The 22,458-nt window shown below is 28.8% G+C and overlaps 2 protein-coding genes across 2 annotated transcripts; both read left to right on the plus strand.

Moving 5' to 3' along the window:
• The first annotated feature begins 12,469 nt into the window (after positions 1–12,469).
• Positions 12,470–14,311, plus strand: LOC124941807 (F-box protein At5g46170-like). The gene is made up of 3 exons (XM_047482159.1): positions 12,470–12,620; positions 12,724–13,940; positions 14,018–14,311. Exon 2 carries the CDS (start codon positions 12,743–12,745, stop codon positions 13,925–13,927), a length of 1,185 nt encoding a protein of 394 aa, XP_047338115.1. The 5' UTR covers positions 12,470–12,620; positions 12,724–12,742; the 3' UTR covers positions 13,928–13,940; positions 14,018–14,311.
• Positions 14,312–17,209: 2,898 nt separating this feature from the next.
• Positions 17,210–21,662, plus strand: LOC124941479 (DEAD-box ATP-dependent RNA helicase 1). Its single transcript, XM_047481815.1, has 9 exons — positions 17,210–17,402; positions 17,494–17,728; positions 18,179–18,433; positions 19,119–19,273; positions 19,408–19,585; positions 20,153–20,340; positions 20,580–20,784; positions 21,182–21,284; positions 21,375–21,662. The coding sequence occupies exons 1-9, from the start codon at positions 17,281–17,283 to the stop codon at positions 21,470–21,472; spliced, it is 1,539 nt and encodes a 512-aa protein (XP_047337771.1). The 5' UTR covers positions 17,210–17,280; the 3' UTR covers positions 21,473–21,662.
• Positions 21,663–22,458: the final 796 nt, after the last annotated feature.

Consider the following 22,458-nt stretch of genomic DNA (forward strand, 5'->3'; position numbering starts at 1 on the left):
TTATTTGTTTTTGTTAAGTAATTGAACTTATTTATGATTACACTTTAATAATAGTATTTTTGTACTATATTTGTTGAGAATAGATGTAAAAAAATAATGTGGATTATAAGCTTGTTTGATATGAGGTTATTTGAATTTAATTCAAATCATTGTTTATTTTATCATCAACCACTTCATTAATATATTTATTTTAAATTATTCAAAAACAAAAATATAATAATAATTTATATAAATAAATCTTAACCCATTTTTTTCATCAGAATATGACTACATTCAAATCTTCAAACAATTGCCTACATCAAATAAATTTTAAAAACAATATTCATATCAAATAAATAAAAACCACCTTTATAATTTAAATTATGATATAAAAAATCATATTTAAAAATTATTTTAAATTTTAACTATTTGAATATTTGTATTACATGTTCTTGAGAAACTAGCAATTATAGAACCTTTAAAAAATAAGAAAACTACTTTGACATCTCTACATAATTTTGAAGTTTCTTCTATTATCCTTGTCACAAATTATTTGGATTATTTATATTTTATTGAATTGTTTATAAAAATTAAAAAAAAAGAAGTAGGTTTTTGAATTTTGATAGGTTTAATTATTTTAATAAATTGTTAAAAAAACGGGAATCATCTGCTATAATAGTTTGTTTTTATTAAAAAATCAAATATAAAACACAATTTATGACATAAGGGTTTGTGTGATGTTATTTTATTTTTACCAAAAACTCAAATATCTCATATTTTTTCTTCTATAATAAATTAAATACCAAAATATTCTTCATTATTAATTATATTTAAAAGTATTTAAATGAATCTACATAAAACAAAATAGGACCCATAAATAAATAATATCAAATTAATAAATTAAATTATTTATGGGTTACAATGATATTGATATGCCAAAAAAAAAAAATCATAAAAAATTTTAAAAAACCAAAAAAAAAATATCAAACTTAAAGCTCTAATTCTAGAATCATCCATATGCTGTGAGTGGGTTCTAGTCTTCCTACATATTGAGTAAGAAGTTGTAAAAAGGGTGAAAACATTAATTTGCATTAATTCATTGTGAATTGTGATTGTAATGATGTGACACAAATCATTTACAATCACCCATTTTGCTTATTTATTTTAATTAATAATTTATTATTATAAAAAAAAACATATGCATGTGGCTCATTACCTTATTGATTCAATCACTCATTTTGCTATCATTTAAATAAAATGTATTACTCCCTTTCTTCCATCTCACAATTTATTTATAAATAAAAACTTACATGATCAAATAAATCGATCCAATCAATTATTATCGCCAAGTTTTAACACATAAATGTTGAAGTTACTCTTAAAATTACGATAATAATAAATCAGCAAAAAACAAAAGAAGGTGTCGAATTGAAGTGTATAAATATTAATTAAGCCTGCAATTGAAATTTGAAGTTGCTTATTTTATTGAGTTTGAGCAAACATGTGTAGGTAAATAAGACAGGGTGGAGAAACAATGATGATCCTTAAGCCAACTTTAATGATTAATTATTTTTGGAATCATATTAATAATTTAAAATGGCATAATGTATATGTACCTAATTTAGCTGGCCTTCTTTTTTGTTGCATACTCATATGTACATATATTATTATATTAGCTACATTAGGTCCTCATTATAATAGACTTATCCGGATTTTCAATTATTCATCTCCTCAATGTAAATGGGTCAAATTCACATTATCACAATTTTGTTGAGAGTTTAAAAAAAAAAAAAAACTATGTTTGATGAAACTAAAAAAACAGTTTTTAAATTATTATGACCAAAATATCTCTAATAAAATATGTCTTTTATTGTATAAAATATTTATGTAGAGGATAATTTTAATATTTGAATTGATAAGATGATTAATTAGATAAGTGATATAATTGTTGGGTTTGGAATAAAAACATGGTTTTATTGCCATAACCAAAGATCAAACACACCTTAGGGTCTGTTTGGTAATCATTTGAATTATATTAGAATTAAGTTTGATATACTTTTTAATATTAAGAATTAAAATTTCAATAAATTTGATCTAGTGTAATTTTATAATTCTCAATTCCACTCTTTTTAATTATGAATTGCAATTTCAAATATTATTTTTTCTATGTTTTTTTAAACAAAATAACTTATTATTTTATTATTTAAAACACAATTAAAATTTTCAATCGACAATTTCTTTTTTAATTTAGGATATATATATATTTCTTTTAATTTAAGAAGTTAAAATGTTGAACCGAAATTTATTTTTGAATTTAAGAAGTTAAAATGTTGAATCTGTATTTTTTTTAATCTATAAAGTTAACATGTTGAACCGATAATTTTTTTTAATAAGAATTTAAATTTAAACAAAATATTAATTATGTCATCCCCAGTATTTTAATAAAATATATAATACATATTAATTATATTATACTTTTTTTTTTTTTGTTAAACATGAAAATTGGAATTGAATTACAATTTTATAGTTCTCAAACATAAGTGAATTGTAATTCAATTTCAATTTTAATTTCACTCATTCAAACGTGCCCAGTTTTGGTCAATTATATGTGTTTTTTAATTGATAGTAATATTTTTTACTTTATTAGGATAACTTAAATGATAAGAGTCGTTTTCAAAATATCAAAAATATGGTTTAAGTTAGTATGAGTTTGTGATATCATTTTAAATTAAAAAAAAAAATCACAATATATTTTGTAATATGTCATGTACTAACATGTACAAATTAATTTCATAGAGTTTGAACCACCTTATGCCATGTACTAACATGTACGAATTAATATGACATTTGTAATAAGTCATTACCAATTAAAATCAATATTGACAACTATTAAATGACAAGATAATTTGTTTATATGAACTTATGTTATTTAAATGTAGCTTCTACTTATTGTCTTTTAAAAGTTATTCTTCTTCTTTCTAGTATCTTAATTTTTTGATCATCTCGTTCTTAACAAAAACAAAAGTGTATCCATCATGTCTTTTTACGATATACACGTGTTACGATATTTGGGTGTTCACAAGGGTGAGTTTGACTCCAATATGCAAATGTTTCATTCAATTAGTATACACTAAGTAATTAATAAGATTGACAAATGTGTATTTCAAATAAATTTGGTGAAACTTGTGTATTTTTAACTAACTTTGCTACTAGCATACATTAGAAAAAACAATTTTAGTGTTTGTACTATATATGAATTAGTTTATGGGTTTACTCTTTCTAAAAAAAAAGAAATAGATTAAATATAAATCATATTTTCATCTAAATTATGTTTCCAAAATCCAAATAGTCAAATTTAGTAGATAAATATAAGTTGAGGGACTAAATCAAAAGTATAATTTCAGTGGTTGGCTTCTATAAAGATATTAATAATAATAATAATTACTATGTAAATTAAAAAGTGGGACTTGATTGAATTATTTTATGCCATCCTCGTGTTGCCACGTGTGGTGGCACATGTGACAGTATTTTGTTTCCATGAAGCACACATGTGACAGTTCATTTAATTTAATGCACTTACACGTGTCGTGTTATCTTATTTGGGACATAATCAACTCATGTGCGATACTTAGCTTAATCATTTGATTTTATATACCTTATTTTTAAACTAATAGCTTACCATCAGAGTTAAATAGGGTAACAATTTAGGTCGAGTTCGGATGGTTAGATTAGCGGTTGTAGCGTACTAACATAAATTTGACTTATTCAGTAATTCAGATAAAAACTTGAACTTAATATGTTTATTTGTAATTAATCGGAACTCGATTAATCTTAAATAATTACGTCTTAAGTTTCTCTCAAATTTTTAACATAAGAGGTGTTGTTGCTTATACTGCTAGTCTTAAGACGTGTTGTTTCAAGTTCACAGTCTAAGTATTCAATTACTTTCAAGTTAACAATATTTTAACTCATAATCCGACTTAAATATTCAATTACTTTCACATATATCCAAATTAACCACAGTTTTAACCCGACAATCGAACACTTTAAAAATTAAGCATAATTATATATAAATATATATATATATATTACTAAGAATTGTATTTTAAATATTTAAAATTTTAGATTCAATTCTCATTTTAAAACAATTATTCAAATTGGTTACGTTATAGTCTAATTTCCAAAATAAAATTAAATAAACTTATAAACTATTAATTTTTAAATAGTCTACCAGTAATATATTTTTTAATTATTAATACACGTAATTATTTAAATAATATAAAAATTAAAAAAATGTTTTTTAACAAATTTATTAATAATCATGTAATCTTCCTAATTTATTTTTTAACATTTACATTAAATTATAATTCTAACAAATTCACGTCCAAAGGCTAATCTATTTAGGGCTAGTGGACCCAAAAATAAAAAATAAAAAAATTACTATAAAAATGTAAAATTATTTCCTAATTTTTTATATTTATTTAAATATACTATTATTTTTATCAATTTTTTTTTAAAAAGACAAAATTTATCTTTATCCAATTTTTCTTGTTATTTTTTTTTTAAGTAATTCTAAACTTTTTTCAATAACACCTAACTAAGAGTTTTGGAATCAAACGAAGAAACAAGAAGATATTTCAATATCGAAATATTTGAAAAAATAATAGGAAAATTCCTGGATCACCAAGAACCAAAACAGAATGACATTTTTTCTTTTATATCTTTCAAGTTCAATAAGAAACACGCATTTCTCTCAACCAAGAGATAGAATAGAATGGAAAAGAAGCACATTGATGGAGAACATCTAACCATTTACATTTTATTTTACATTTTATTTTTTAATCTAGTTATTTCTAGGGGTGAGCAAATGAGTAAAATCAATCTGTTTTGTCCGATTCGTATTAAATTCAAACTAAATTTATCCAATCCGTAATCCAAAGTTAAATTCAAACTAAATTTATCCAATCCATAATCCAAACCATTTTACTAATTAATACGGATCGGAGATTGAATTGAAAATGGTTTGGATAATCCAAACTAAAAATTATTTATATATATCAACTTGAAATTAGTCAACAATTTTTAATATTTTTTAATATATTTCTTATATTTTTTTTTAAATTCCAAATTCTTTTATTATTATTAAATTTGAATTAAAAAAATAATTAAAAATAATAATTAAAAAAAAATCATAGTCAAAGTGATGATAAGTAAAATATATATTATATTGAGATGAAATTTAATTTAAAGAAAAATAAATTAAAAAATATATTTTTATTTAGATAGTTTGGATAATCCTAATTTAATTCGATTTAATTCAATTCGAACTCAATCTGATCGATCCGATCTCAATCCAATCCAATCCAATCCGAAATATCCAATTCGAATTAATATTTAGGATTAAGATTGTATTTGATTTCGGATTAATTCAGCTAATGTTCACCCCTAGTTATTTCAATTAACAAGAATTATGCCTAAAATATCAAAATACCCATTTAATTCTCATTTAAAAAAGTTGAATTCAAATGAGTATGTCCTAGAAGATGCTTGGTAGTATTTGGTTGATGGATGGGTTTCATTCCAGACTATTGATTTGATTATTAGATACTCAAAAATCATCCATTCATTTCTAAATTTGTGATACATTTTTTCTCTCATGATGTCCACTCTCCCACATTCTCTCTCGAGTAGCTGATTTTCCCGCACCTCACCCACTCATCACTCACCTCAAAAATTACTTATTTATTCTATCACTTTTATATATTTACCTTTCTTATTTTATTTATTTTATTTTATTTTATTATTAATTTATTTTATCATTAAATATAATTAATTAAATTTTAATATGTTTTTTCACTTTATTTATTTAATTAAAAATATAAAATATTTTTATTTTTATATTATAATTGTTTAAAATATATTAAATATTGAAGTATGTCCTAATTTAATAAAATAGAAATATTTAATATTTTGTTATATTAATTATATATATATATATATTTTAAAATATTTATAAAAATAATAGTTGAATGATTCAATATTTTTTATAAATAAAATTATCTATTAAATAAATATATCAAATAAATAAGATAAAGTTTTTAATATATTATATATTAATAAGAGGAGTGATAGAGTGAGGGAATTTGGTGAGGGAATGACGTGGCATCATCTTCATTCTTCATTGGTTGTAAAATGTAAAAGTGGGAGGAAAGAGATAAAAGAGAGAAAATTATTTGATTTTTTCATTAAGATTATGCCACATTATTCTCTCACCAAATTCTCTCACCAAATTCTCTCACCTAATCATTTCTCTATTAATAATTAGTCAAATTAAATATAATATTTTACTTAATAATATTATATATATTTTAAAGGATTGTCCATTAACAAAATACTGTCTCAATTTGTATTTTAAAGGATTGTCCATTAACAAAATACTGTGTAAATTTGAGTGTATAATGGCCATTGTTGTTGGAAATGCTCTCCCCTCATTAGGAACATCATTTTCAAATGACCCTGAAAATGAATCGAAATTGTGGTTATTCATTCTATTAAAAGTATATTTGATTTTCCTCATTAAGAACATCATTTTCAAATGACCCTGAAAATGAATCGAAATTGTGGTTATTCATTCTATTAAAATATTAATAGTATATTTGATTTTTCTGGTGAGTTATCAACAAAAAAACAGTTTTATTATTTAAAATAAATAAAATAAAAAAAAATAAATTTATAAGAGTGATAGGAATAAATAAATAATTTTGAAAGTAAATGAGAAGTAGGCCCCGGTGAAAGTATAAGAGGAAAGGAATGGAAAAAACAATTTGCTTATAATTATAATATTATATTTTTTTTTTTGTTTATAATTATATTAGACGTTCTTTTATAATTAAAATAATAATAAAATTTTTAATTTATTTATTGAAATAAATTATTTCAATTATTTAAATAATATCAGAAATTATTTAAAATAAAATATAATTAATAAAATAAAATTTTAATAATAATTATAATAATTAGATCATCTCTAACCCACCTGTAAACTCATCTCCATAATAGGTTTTAGTCTTTCAACCCACCTCAAACTCAATTGAATTTTGAGTTTTTTTATAAATTCTCTCTCCTCTAAACCCAAATTTGCATGAACACTGTACACATACTTAAAAGTTTTCAAAACTTTCATTTCAGTCCTTTAAGTTTGTTTTTAATTAATTTACATAACTTATTTATATTTTAATTTGTTTACATATTTTATTTATTTATATTATATTTTTTTATTTATATGTTTAATTCATTATAATTATAATTTGTTAATATGATTAACTTATATTTAAATTTGTTTATATTTATATTTTATACTTTTTCAAGTATTATAAATTTATAATAATAAACACTATTGATAAAAAAAATAATAAATAATAAAAATAATTTTAATAAATAAAACACGTAGAAAAATAAAAAAATACAATAATCCATTATATAATTAAGAAATTGAAAAAGACATTTAAAAAGACATTCCGGGAATTGATAAATCGTCTATTTTATGGGTGGAAAATATGTTTTAATAAGGTTTGTTTTGTTGTATTTTTTTGTTTGTAAAATGTAATTTGTATTTATTTAATAATGTTTAATTTGTTTTATGCAGTTGAATAAATAATTGATTTATAATTAGAATTTAAAAGTAATTAATAAGTTGTTGTAAAGTTAAGGGTTCAATTTTTAATTTAAAATAAATATAGAGATAATATTGAAAAAATTAAAAATTATTATAAAAAGTAATATTCTGAAAATATTTTTTTTGAGTTTGAGTTGAAGATGAATTACTGTTTGATGGGATGTTAATTGTATTTTGAGTTTGAGAATAAGTATTTGGGTTGGAGATGTCCTTAATAACAATAATATTATTTTTATATAATTAATTTTAAATATTATATATAAATAATAAAATTATAATAAATTAATTAAAATTTAAAAAATTTAAAAATAAAATAACAATTTTATATAAAATAGAAAATTTAAATATGAAATATTTTAATAAAAAATGTTATGAAAATAGTATATATTATTAAATAAAATATTATATTTAAATTGATTAATTATTAATATATAATATTTTAAATACTTTATCTTTTATTTTGTTTGATAAATAATTTTTATTTATAAATAAAAAAAGGGCCGTGATAGGGAGGCCGATGCTGGGCCTCCGACCATACAGCGAATCCTCCGTGGATGCCATGTGTGCTTTGCCAGCGTGTAAAAAAAAAGTCACATAGATTCGCTTTATGATCTGAGAAAAAAATATAAACGCACGGAACTACTTTCTCTCTTTTCTCTATCCTCTCCAAGACAACCTTTCTTGTAAACCCTAGAATAGATTCAGTTCTTCCGGAGAACCTTATCGACGGCGGCCGGGATATAACTCGATATAAATACATTTCGACGGTGGCTGCTCCGGAGAACCATATCGACGGTGGTCGGGTAACTCCATATGACTAATATGTTTTGATACTGTGTTTTTTCATCGTTATCTTTAATCGTTATCCTCACTTTATCTTCAGATCAATACAACTTTATATTGACATTGTTCGGGTAACTCCATATGACTACTATGTTTTGATATTATATTTTTTCATCGTTATCTTTAATCGTTATCCTCCCTTTATCTTCAGATCAATACAACTTTATATTGACATTGTTATATTGAGCTCAATATATCATTTATATTGATCTCAATACACGAATATATTGAGCTCAATACACGAATATATTGAGCTAAATACACGGTTATATTGAGCTCAATACACATATATATTGATCTAAATACACTGTTATATTGAGCTCAATACACCTTTATATTGAGCTCAATACACAAATATATACACCTTTATATTGAGCTCATTCCACCTTTATACAATGGTTGAGGGACATTTGGTTGAAAGTACACTACACCGCGATGGGGAATTTTGTACAATGTCAATGTAAGATGTTTGAGTTTAGGGGAATTTTGTGCAGACATATTCTTATGGTGTATAGAAGAATGAAAGTGGATCAAGTGCCTGAGAGATATGTCTTGGACCGTTGGCGCAAAGATTTGAAACGAGGTTATCAAAGCATCACCAATATTTATGATTCTGATGTGTCTGAAAGTCAAAGAAAAAGGTATAACAGTCTAACTCCAATGATGCATTTGTTCCAACAACTTGCATCACAATCTGAAGATAAGACCTCAGTTGCGTCTAGACTTTTGGAAGACATGATTCAAAAGTTGATGTTGGATTTTGATAATGCATCTACAAGTTCCACACCAGCAACTACTCCTCCAACCGAGAAAGTGATTCACTCTCCGGTTAGAGTGAGGGCTCGAGGTAGGCCACCAACGAAACAAAAATTATCTGCCGTAGAAAAAGTAATTAACAGGTCCAAACATTCAACAAAGGTTAGTTTTACCTCTTTGACTCGTTATATTGTGTTAGTTGCTTTGTTATATTGAGCTCATTTACTCGTTATATATAGCTCATTGCCTAGTTATATTGATGTAATATATTTAACTAATTGCCTTGTTAAATTTTGTTATAGAAAAAAATGCGGGATGAACCAACAAATGCGCAACAATTCAATGACCCAACTACTATACCACAAACAATAGTCTCCACTCAATTATCTTTTACCACATTATTGTAGTTATATTGAGCTTATTTTAGCGTTATATTGAGATCATTGACTCATTATAGTGTACTTGTTGCTTCGTTATATTGAGATTATTGACTCGTTATATTGTACTTATTGTTTCGTTATATTGAGATCATTGACTCGTTATATTGTACTTGTTGCTTCGTTATATTGAGCTGATTGCCTCATTATATAGATCTCAAATAAATGATTTGACTATGATACCACAAACAATAAACTATAAGCATAATTCAGCATTATATTAAGTTTTTTTAGCTTTACTAAGCATAAATATTTTAAACAATTTAACTAGGACTTGGAAGGTAGGAGCAACAACAGTAGGAGCAGAAACTGAAGGAGCAACAATGTTCTCCTGTGCTGGAAGTGGAATCCTATCTAACACCCTCCCTTTGCCATACCCACCAAGTCTCTCCTCGGTACGTAACCTTTCAAAAATCATCCTGTCATCCCAACAGGATATGATCGGGAAAATCCTCACGTTCCTTCTTTGGGTGAAATCTGCTACCCTGTCCATGTAACATAACTGAAAAAAGAAGGAATGTTAGTTGTATACTAATTAGCAATGTTTATGAAATTAATTAATGAATCGCTCTTACCATAAGGAAGGTTGCTGGTCCGTGGAAAAATGAGTCTCGTTTCTTCTTCCATTTGATCACACTCTTAACAAGTCTATTTAATGTGAATCGACACCAATTTAGGTCCTTAATACTGTCAAAATTTCAAGATTTTAGACCTGCATATTGAAAACAGGATTCAATTAGACTAATATGATAAAACCATATTACGCTCCATATAACACTCCATATAACTACCTATAACGCTCCATATAACTCTACAATATGCATCATATAACTATACAATACGAACCATATAACTATACAATAATATCCATATAACGCTAAATATAACTACAAAATACAAGCTGGAGATTTTTATCTGCAAATTAGACTTTCAGTGGCCCACAAGAAGCTGGAGACGACGTACACAACGAAGTCACGTTTGAAGTCGTCATCGGCAGTTGTGTTTGCTAGAATTACCTCTGGCATAGAGGAAATGATGGGAGCACCGCTGGTTTCACTCCCTACCCATCTCATCCTCCAAGCCCTAAGTATGGCGAGGTACTCAGATCCGTCACTATTTTTACCAATGGACTCAGTTACGTCGATCTCTCCTCTAGGGATGTTTAGTATGCATTGTACATCATCCTCGTCAATAACCATATTTTGATGGTTGCTTAGACTCAGGGAACACGTTAGTTTATCGAAGTGTTCAAACAAATACATTGCAATTGAGGATGACAATTTGGAGACACGTAAGGAAAGGAGAGAGCCGAAGTCGATGTCCTTGACAGCTTGCTTCTGGAGGTCCGACAGTCCATTCACGAGTTTACATAGGCCCTGAGGAGAAGTGCGGATGTTTGGATTCGTTGTTTTCGGCAATCTTCTTTTTTTTTGACAATTTCGAACTGAAAAAATGACAAAGGTGAACGCTGCATATAACTATTTATTACGATCCATATATCTACCTATTATGCTACATATAACTACATATTATACTTCATACAACCACTTATAACGCTTCATATAAGTACTAATTACGCTTCATATAACTACTTAGTACCCTTCATATAACTATATTTTACGCTCAATATAACTAGTTATTACGAAATATAACACGCAAAATATAACTTACCTTCTAAAATCTTGGTTGTCAACATCGTTGGTCTTCCTCTTTCGTGTCTTCGGGATGGTCTTCCTCTTTCGTGCATTCGGAGTCGTTACAATGTCGGAATTAGGGGGGACGGTAAATGGGATGTTGATATCGGTAGTAGAATCCATTGATCTTAGAGAATAAATAGCAAGAAGCGATTGGATATTGGAGAATACGTACGGCGAGAATATAAGAGGAGGCGAGGGGCTTCCACAGCGAGACGGATAACAAGTGGCGACAAGAAGAGATTGATAGAAATGGTTGAGCGCTTCCACGACGAGACAGAAAATACCTCACGGCTCGACTAGAGTTTACACAGGAGGGAGCAAGAAAAGATAGTAATGAGAGAGAATCAATGGTTAGACTGACGGTTCGACTAGGGTTTACACAGGAAGGAGCGAGAAGAGAGAGTAATGAGAGAGAATGGCAGGCGAAGAGTCACAGATTAAAGCTATTTAATTTTTTTTTTTAATTAAAAAAATCCAGCGTGGCAATGCCACGTAGATTCGCTTTATGATCTGAGCTCCACCCTCAGCCCCCAAATCATTATTCATAAAAAAAATAATCCATTCAATTATTTTTTTTATAAATATTTTAAAATATATATATATATAATTAATATAATGAAATATTAGATATTTATATTTTATTAAATTATGACCCACTTCACTATTTTATATATTTTAAACAATTATAATATAAAAATAATAATATTTTATATTTTTAATTAAATAAAATATAATAATAAAAATATTAATTTAATTTCAATTATAAAATAATATTAATATTTTTTCTCTAATAAATCTAAGCATCAATCGAATGAAAATATACCAACGTAATTAATCTCATTTTTATTTCAATTTCTTTATTTAAACCAGGCTTTTATAATCCCTCTTATTCTAGTTTCCTAAATAAAATTGAATAATTTTTAAATTGACTAGCAATAACATTTTATATTCAAATATATTAAGCCTGAAATAATGGAAAAAAATCGCCGCAAAATAATAATAGCAAGAAGGGGCCCAACCATAATTTTTGGAAGTCTTTGTTATAGATGACAATAAATGCGCGCGCACTCTCTCTCTCTCTCTAACCCTTCTCATCCTCAATGGGCTCCCTTTTGTCTACATCTGCTATTCATGGATTCTCCTCTCTAAGGTAAACCAATCGTGGATCCATATCTACCCACCGTTTCTCTTCATCATCCTCCTCTCAATCGCCTCTCACCAGAAACTCTCAAGGTAATCAATCAATCTCATCTTCTTCCCTTCAATTTCTATTCAGATCTTTCAATTTCTCCTTAATTATCTTCAGATCTATATATAACTCGATCTGAAACTACAGATCCTTGTTCGCAATCATCATGTGTTCTGATCTGTCTACAAGAGTTTATCCAGAATCATGCGGTTATCCGTCAGGAATCGATCATTTCGATAGATTACCTGATTCTCTTCTTCTACTTATTTTCAATAAGATTAGTGATGTTAAAGTCCTAGGTCGATGCTGTATCGTCTCGCGTCGATTTCAAACATTGGTACCTCAGGTGGAAAACGTCATTGTTCGTGTCGACTGTGTTATCTCTGACGATGATGCTTCTGCTGTAGTTGGATCTGTTGATAAGTCTCGTGGTGCTTTCTCTAGCCTTTTCCGACTTGTATTCGGTGGAATTGTGAAGCCGTTTCAAGCATTAGGTCAACTATTGGGACCGAAGAGATTGAACTCTGGTTCATCTTCTTCCTCTTCTTCTTCGCTTGCTGTTGGTGATGGCGTGTCTGGAAATGATGAAGATCTTGATCAAGGTTGCGTAACGCATCATTCGCCTACTCAGGTTTTGAAGAATTTTAATGAGATTCGATTCCTTAGAATCGAACTTCCTAGTGGCGAATTAGGTATAGATGAAGGAGTATTGCTAAAATGGAGAGCTGATTTTGGATCAACGCTTGATAACTGTTTGATACTTGGAGCATCTTCGGTTATACAACCTAATCCAGTTAAACCGCTGCTGATAAGCGATGGAGATGAGTTTTGCACGAATGGAAATGACGTGGGAGATGATAATGGAAACATACCGGAGTCTTTCTACACTAACGGAGGTCTGAAATTACGTGTAGTATGGACGATTAGCTCGCTGATCGCTGCTTCGGCTAGGCATTACTTACTACAACCTATAATCGCGGAGCACAAGACTCTAGATAGTGTTGTTCTTGCTGATACTGATGGGCAAGGTATTCTATGTATGAACAAAGATCAACTAGAAGAGTTAAGGGTGAAGCCATTGTCTGCTTCATCTGCTTCAAAGAGAACTCTTGTCCCTGCTTTGAATATGAGGCTTTGGTATGCACCACAAATGGAGTTACCTGATGGGACTGTTTTGAAAGGGGCGACTTTAGTTGCGATTAGGCCGAGTGAGCAACAACAATCAGCAGCAGTGAAGAAGGAAGTGTCGGATGTGTCGTGGGTATCGTCTGCATTTGAGGAACCGTATGGAACTGCAGCAAGGATGCTGGTGAAGAGAAGAACTTACTGTCTGGAGATGAATTCCTTCTGAGTGGAAATGCCAGGTAAATCTTTAATAAATGATGATGATGATGATATGTTATAGTTAATTTGTTGAAAGTTGTTATTAATCTTGTATTAGGAAGAGGATGATCTGATGGAGATATGGAAGCTAAAGATAATTATGAGATTATGAGATTGTGCAAGTGTCTGGTTCTAGGGTTTGTTTTTGTTTAGTGCTGAGGATATAGATACTGTAAATGCAATGGCTTTTGCTTTATTATTAGATGGATGATGTTGGTATTGGGAAGGGCCTTTTAGAGCCCTTAGAGATTAGAAGAATCCTTTCCTTTTTTTTGATTAACAATCATCATCTTTGTGTATGTGAATATTATTTTAATTAAGTAATGGTTGGTATGTTTTTATTGACTAGAAATCCTTATCTTGTGTCACTCTTAAGCTTTTCTTTTATGGTACCAAACAAGATGGGTTGATGTTTAACCCACTAGTAGGTAGTTCTGGCAAGGGTCTTACTTAAAACCCGGTTTTAGGTTCGATTCATACTATGAAAATTAAAGGTGTCATGGCTTTGGATTGCTAATAAAGATGCACTTTGGGTGGTATAGCATTCGGCATTGAAGGTCCCTTTAGACCACAACCATGAACCATTTTTGGTGAAGTTTCAAATTTAAAGCGTATATTTTTGCTCCAAACTGTCTTCGGCCAGCTTTGGTGGTCCAATCTTTCTTTAGAAGGTTCGAAAAAGGTTCTTGGGTTTGCAATTGTAGGGATGAAAATGAAAGATTAAGGCAAATTTTTGTGGAAATTCGGGAGAGAAACAGACACTCTGGAATCTTTTTTCATTCACTAGATTTGGTGAGAATATGTGAATAATGAGTTTTGGGTAATGAAATTAAAGCTGCGGAATTACACCAAGATCCCTAAACTCACATACCCGAGGAATGGGTGAATAATGAGTTTTGGGTAATGAAATTAACGTTCCCTAAACTCACATACCCGAGGAATGGGTGAATAAGGAGTTTTAGGTAATGAAATTTACGATGCGGAATTACACCAACATCCCTAAACTCACATACCAATCACACCCTAAAGTTAATGTCTTGTTTTTTTATTTTCATGGTTTATGCTATTTTTTAAGTACTATAGTATGATCAATGATATAACTCTATCACATAAATTATATACTTATTAGTATATAATATTGTATTCCAAGATATCTAACATGTTGATTAAAATTAAACATTCAATTTTATTCCACAAGAAAAACAAATACATTAATTAATTAATTATAAAGTAATATAATCCCAATTTCCAAAATAAAAAATATTTTATATTTTTTGATTAAGTTGCAAAATTTTATTTTATTAAATTGTTAGTTCATTTTGGTGGACTATAAAAAAAAACTTTGTGGTCTTTTTTACCTATTTAAAAATTCACTGTGACAAAAATATTATTTAATATAACAAATTTTTTAGGTTTTATAAGTTTTTCTGATTCGGTTTAAGTTATTTGAATAATCAATATCATTAACAAATATTTCGGGACTGATTCAGACATCCAAGTTAACTTGAAAAATATTTGTGATGTATTTGATGTATTTAAAAAATAACGAGAAAATTATGAACAAAATGAGAATTAATAAATGAAAATTTGTCATTTTTCTTTAAATTACATAAAAAAAAAATAATAATAGTGTATTAAATTAAAATTTCAAAAAATTAGAGGATAATGTTACATTTATACGAAAACAAATATATTTACAGGATGTACTCCCCTACCTACTAATATTAGTTTAATTCTCGTTGATAAAACTTTAAATTGAATTTCCCTATAAATATTTGAGATAAGTTTCCTGACTTATTAAATTTTAAGAGAAAAGAGACATAGATAGATCATAGATTAACTTATAAAATTATTAGTCAAAAAAAAAAATAATGAAAAAATAACTTGTAAACTTAAGTACTTAACTGAACTAAATTTTTTTACAACTTAAAAAAATGGAAAATTTGAGAAAATGACCTCAAAGACCAGGTTATTTGACCTGATGGTAAATTATAAATTTAATTGCGTTCGTGGTTTTTATATTTTTTTTGACGAAATTACATTTGTAGCGAAACGCTAAGGGGCTTAGCGATTCGCTAAGTGAATTAAGTTTAGCATAAATACTCTAATTTTTTTCATTTTTTTCATTTTCTTTTTCTCTCTTCTATTGTTTTCTCTTTCACGGCGGCGACGGAGGCAAAGCCGGCGGGGCGGCGGGGCGGCGAGGCGACGGTCTAACCTAAATCGATTTGCACGATCTTCATTTCTTTCAAACCCTAAACCTAAATCGATTTACACGATCTTCATTTCTTAAAACCTAACCCTAAACCTATTTTGCATGCAGGTCGGGTGAAGGATGATTCTAAGGTGTCGAAAAAGATGTTCATTTCAAACCTAATTCGATTTATGTTCCTGTTTCCATGATATTCTCAAACTCTTCTGTTCTTATTTGGTTCATATTGTTTCATATTTGTTATTTGGTTCGTTCATATCATATTGGTTCATATTTCTGGTTCATATTTATGTCGTTGATGATATTTCCAGATAATCTCGGTTCTATTTCAGGGAAGTTTTGCTAAGTGCTTAGCGTTTCGTTAAGTGCATTTCGCTAAGTGCTTAACGTTTCGCTAAATGCTTATTTATTTTGATTAATAAATAAGTAATATAATGCTTATTTATTTTGTTAATAATGTTTGAAGATAAATATAAGACTTTTGAAATATCCTATCCAGGAAAAACAACAATTATAAAACTTTTGAAATATAAAGCCCCTCAAATGTTGACACATAATAAGCAACTCAAAAGAGTTCCAATGATAAGCCATTCAAATTTCACTAAAAAATAACCACGAAAAAATTATGATAAAATGATAGTAAATAAATATAAGGTTTTGTCTTTATTTTTTTTTTAAATTAGATAAAAAAATAATGTATTAAATTAAAATTTTTTAAGAAATTAAGAAATAATGTAATATTTGTACCGTAAAATAAAAGAATAAATTTATTTTTTTGTTACAAATATTAATTCAAATTAATAAAACAATTTACTGTAAAAACATTTGAGATTAGACGTTTAGACTTTTGGCTTACTATTTTTTTTTTAAAAAAAAGAATCCTAAACTAACTTGTAAAATTATTAGCCAAAAAAATAAAGAAAAAAAATAACTTATAAACCTAACTGAACTTTTTATTTTATTTTTCTGCAACTTAAAAAAAATAATAAAAAAATCCGCCCAAACCAGTCGTCATCCTCAAAAGACAGGCGGCCACTCGAACAGTTCTGCAGCCTGAGCTCTGAAGGTTGCCACCCCAGAAACCCTAAAAGAGTAAAGAGGAAGAAACGATGGAGAATGAACCAGAGAGAAAGAAGAAGAGAATACCTGTTCTATCATGGATGAGAGATCCCATTGACGTCAATCTTTCAAATAAATGTCCTCTCAAATACATACCTTCTCTTGACCCAAGGTATATCACTCTTTTCCATTTTCTCACCTGGGTATTTTCATCTACATGTTTTCATTCATGTCATATTTATTTATTGAATAATTGGGTATAGGTTAACGGTGGCTTTACAGAATACTGGAATTACTTCACTGTTTCCTGTACAAGTTGCAGTTTGGCATGAGACAATTGGACCTGGTGGTTTCGAAAGAGATCTTTGTATAAATTCACCAACAGGAAGTGGGAAAACTCTTGCATATGCTTTGCCAATTGTGCAAGCATTGTCAACTCGTTCTGTTAGATGTCTTCGTGCTTTAGTAGTGTTGCCAACTCGTGACTTAGCTTTGCAGGTGATCTAGAATAGTTTCTTTTATTGCTTGACCTTGTTGTGTTTGGGTTTGGGTTTGGGTTGGAATCATTTATCTAGAATCATGAAGAACACGAACATATACAACATTTATAATTTAAACATGTCCTTGTTAATGTGATGATCATGTTAATAATCCTTATTGAAAATTATAGTGAACAGCCCATTTGGAAGCACTTTCTAGACCTGTGGATTTGAATCCAAATCTAGATGAGAAACAATAAATTTATTTGGAAACACTTTTTAGGTATCTCATCTTGATGTGGATCAAGATGAGACTTACGTATGGAAAAAGAACTTCGTTTCACACTGATTCATAAATCTAGATTCGGATCCAGAAATCCAGAAAGTGTTTTCCAAATGGGTATGGATGGAATACACTTAGTTCATTTAAAGATCATGCATGTTCCTTTTTTTTTTTATCACATATCAGGTTAAAGAAGTTTTTGCTGCTATTGCACCGGCAGTAGGACTATCAGTAGGTCTGGCTGTGGGTCAATCATCAATTGCTCATGAAATTTCAGAGCTCATTAAGAAACCAAAATTTGAGGCTGGCATCTGTTATGACCCTGAAATCTTTCCCATTGGTCTAGAGAGCTCAGTCGATATTTTAGTGGCAACACCAGGAAGGCTGATTGATCATATCAACTCCACAAAAGGTTTTACTCTGGAGCATCTTTCCTATCTTGTAAGTATTCTATTTCCACTCCTCCCATGGATTGAATAATTTAATTTGAAGTAGTTTTCGAGTTTCTTTTTTGTTATTTGTCATTATTTAATATATTGGGAGTAGAAGCTGCTGATCACCTAGATAAGATGTTCTTCTTTCTTTGGCGCGTGAATATTGGATTAGTGTTATCCTTGGATTGCTCATGTGCTAGTTTGAATCATTATGCATTATTGATCAACAGATTTGTTAAACTATGGTTAAAGAATAGCGTTTTGTAATCAATCAACTGTATGCCCCAGAGAATGAATCAAAAGGTTGGAAGTGTCCTATCATGGAACCCAATTGAGATCAACCTAAGGAAGTCTTTATTTGAATTAAGTTCAAATCATAAATTACTTAAAATCACTTAATTATTTAGACAATTTAAGCTAGAAAATTAAGTTAAAAACATGCTTTAATTAAATAAGCTAAGAATAACTTAACTTGGTAATATAGTAAGAGCATGCAACAAATCATTTAAATCCCGGTAAATTAATTAAATAACATTATTGTAAGAGTAAAATAGTTTTAAGTACTTATCGATTCCTTGTAACAATTTTGGCACTTAAAGTTCAGTATTGAGGGAGCACATTAACACTTTTCATTAACACTTAATTTTCAGTTTATCGAATACATTCTTATTGATTTTGGCTTGTTTTTTCAGGTGGTTGATGAAACAGATCGATTATTGAGGGAATCGTATCAATCATGGTTGCCCACTGTTATTCAATTGACACGTGCCAATACTGAAGCTCTATTTCCTAGTCCCAAACCTTTTCTTCCATCGGCGTTTGATTCTCTTCGGACCATAAGGAGATGGTGAGTCCTGCATTGTTGCCTGAATCATGTAATTTATGTCGTGTAGGAAAATATGGTTTATAGTCAAAAGCATCTAAACAGTTGTTTCCATAGTTTATTATTATGTTTATAAAATGTCAACATTACTATTGCAGTGGTATTGAAAGGGGATTTAAAGGTAGAGTGTATCCTCGATTTGTGAAGATGGTCTTATCAGCAACACTAACACAAGACCCAGGCAAGCTTTCTCAGCTAGATTTGCACCATCCTTTATTCTTGACAACTGGAGAGAGACGTTATCAGTTACCTGAACAACTAAGATCCTTGAACTTGGTATGAAAAAGTTGTAGTTTCATTACTCAGATCTCTTAAATTTAAACTTTCTATTTTGTGTATTCCACATTGTTTCTAGAAATGAGCATAGTGCACTTGGACTAGTGGTCAAAGACTTGATTACCAAGGGTGCGTTTGATAAAACTGAAAATTGAGTGTTGAATGATGAATACTGAATTTAAGTGTCGAATGAGTTAAGTATTTGAAAAATAAATGTTGAATAAACAAAATGAAAATATATAAACTTGGTATGTAACTCGATTTGAGAAAATGTGGAACTAATGTAGTTTTCTCTTAAAGTAACGCAATTTGATTAAGTTGCATGGTTTAAAGTTGTTCTTTACACATTACCGTGTTAAGTCATTCCTAGCTTACCAAAATTTATAGCTTAGTTTGAGCTGGATCTAGATAATTAAATGATTTTAAGTACTACCAATTATCAAATGAACTTAATTATCACTTAATTATTTAGACAAGAGATAAGTGTGTTATCAAACACAACCTAAGTCATAGGACAAAGGTTCAATAGCCCTCCTCCTTCATTTAACTGTTTTTTTTCCTTTGCAGATTTGTGAACCAAGTCTTAAACCTCTTTACTTGGTAGCCCTTCTACAGACTTTGAAAGGGGAGAAGAGTATTGTTTTCACATCATCTGTGGAGTCAACGCACAGACTGTGTACATTATTGAACAATTTCGAAGATCTGCAAATCACGATCAAAGAATATACAGGTCTTCAGCGTCAATCACTGAGAAGGTAAAAAGATGAAATAACTGTAATTAAATTAATAGCCTAACATTTGTTTTGTTTTGGACACAATTCAGTTGACTCATCTACCGAATCAGTTGGTTTATATACATTAAGTAAACTAAAAAACAATATTAGATGTTTCTTAATTGGCAAATCAAATTACAGTCCCAAATAGCATTATTTCATGATAATTTGTTTTCAGTGATGGTCCCCTAATGAATTGTGAACATTTTTTTTAATTATAGTAAGACGTTGAAAGCCTTTCGTGAGGGGGAAATACAAGTACTAGTCTCATCGGATGCAATGACTCGTGGAATGGACGTGGAAGGGATTAAAAACGTAATTAATTATGATATGCCACCTTACATAAAGACATATGTTCATCGTGCTGGTAGGTCTGCGAGGGCTGGACAAGATGGATGTTGCTTTACATTATTGCATAAAGGAGAGGTATGCTGTTCACCCGTTTTACATTTTGCCTATTTCAAAACTGGTAATTTGTCACAATCGCGACCCTACTGGAAAATCGCCTCAACTTATTGAAAGTGATCTTTTCTTTCTTCGTGATTATGATGATAGTTTAATTTTTGGATTCATGTTATATTGTAAATCATTGTTATTTCTTACAAACATAACAACTATAGATTTTTTCAGATGATCTTGATGAAATGTCTCTGAGTGTTTATTTTTCACTGGTTTCTTAGCTTAAAAACGATTTGATGGGTTCTTCAAAATAGAAATATTTTTCATTTGATATTAATAGTAGAGAGCTTCTAACTAGACCTACTACGAGGTAAGAGGAAATGAGTTTTTCTTCCTAAAAATGGACATCTACTTCTTTTTTTAGGTTAGACGGTTCAAGAAGATGTTGGAGAAAGCTGATAGCTCAAGTACGCCTTATACAGTTCCATCAGATTCAATTGAATCACTTCGTAGCACATACGCTTCAGGTAATTAGTGTTGCCATTGAAGATCAAATGAGTTATATATAATCTTGTTCAAACATAACAATAATAGTACTTTTCATATTGAATTTGCAGCACTGGAGAAACTAAAAGAGAATGTTCAATTGGAGAATCAGAAGAAGAGAAAGACTAGTTTCAGGTCTCCTGCAGCACGAACAAAAAGAAGATTATAAGTAAAATGATCTTTCGAGATTCATTTGGAAACACCTCGATAGAGTTGAGATCGCATTTGACAACTGAATTTAGTTGGAAACTGATTCAGATATCTTTTTTGATGGTTTCTCATATGAATACAGATATATGTAAGTTTTTTCAAATAGGCCATTGTAACCTGTTCTCTAGCTTTAAGTTCTCTTTATTTTAATGTATTTCATCATATATTTGATAACATTAAATCATCAATTGAATATGGATAACCAATTTTGTCAATGATTATGGATGCTTTTATTATTGCCATTAAAACAAATCATCAATTGGTTTGGTGCTATAATTTACTTATTCAAATAACAATGTAGTTTGTAATGCTAGTTATAGTCTTTTATTGTTGTTGTTTATTATTTTTTTAATCAAAATTTTGATTTTGTTTATTTAGAGAAGGTGTATACAACGCACTTCTTTTGAGTTAACTTTTTTTAATTTTTTTTTATAAATGTCACGTAAATAATAAGTTAACGACGATTGAAATCGATAAACAAAATTTCATTTTTTTTATAACTTTAACATTAAAGATAGAGGTGGCAATTTGAGTCAATTTCAAGTTTGCGGGTTCGGATTGACAAGTTAATAAGTTGAACGATAATAACTTGAACCTAACCTATCAAAATCTTTAACTTGAACCTGATTTGTTTATTTGTGATTAACCCGAACCTGATCCGTTTGACTCGATTTACCTAACTTAACTCGAACAAAACCCGATAAACCCGATGTAATTAATTTACACATCTCTGTTTCAAATTAAAATGACATCAACACAAAATAAAAATGAAGTTAAATCATAAATACATTTATAAAAAAAATTACAAAAGAAAATGAGTGAGTGAATAGAAAATAATAACAATAAACTTAACAAAAAAACTTATAATCGGGTTATCGGTTTACTTTGGGTCATTTTAGGTCGAACAGATTTTGACCTGTTTATTAATCAGGTTAAACCGGTCGA

Source organism: Impatiens glandulifera, chromosome 6, assembly GCF_907164915.1.
Source record: "Impatiens glandulifera chromosome 6, dImpGla2.1, whole genome shotgun sequence".
Classification (NCBI taxonomy): Eukaryota; Viridiplantae; Streptophyta; class Magnoliopsida; order Ericales; family Balsaminaceae; genus Impatiens; species Impatiens glandulifera.

Coding starts and splice junctions, on each gene's coding strand:
- LOC124941807 (XM_047482159.1), top strand. CDS start 12,743: ATGTGTTCTGATCTGTCTACAAGAGTTTATCCAGAATCATGCGGTTAT.
- LOC124941479 (XM_047481815.1), top strand. CDS start 17,281: ATGGAGAATGAACCAGAGAGAAAGAAGAAGAGAATACCTGTTCTATCA. Junction 18,434..19,118: donor TGGAGCATCTTTCCTATCTT/GTAAGTATTCTA, acceptor TTGTTTTTTCAG/GTGGTTGATGAAACAGATCG. Junction 20,785..21,181: donor CATTATTGCATAAAGGAGAG/GTATGCTGTTCA, acceptor TTCTTTTTTTAG/GTTAGACGGTTCAAGAAGAT.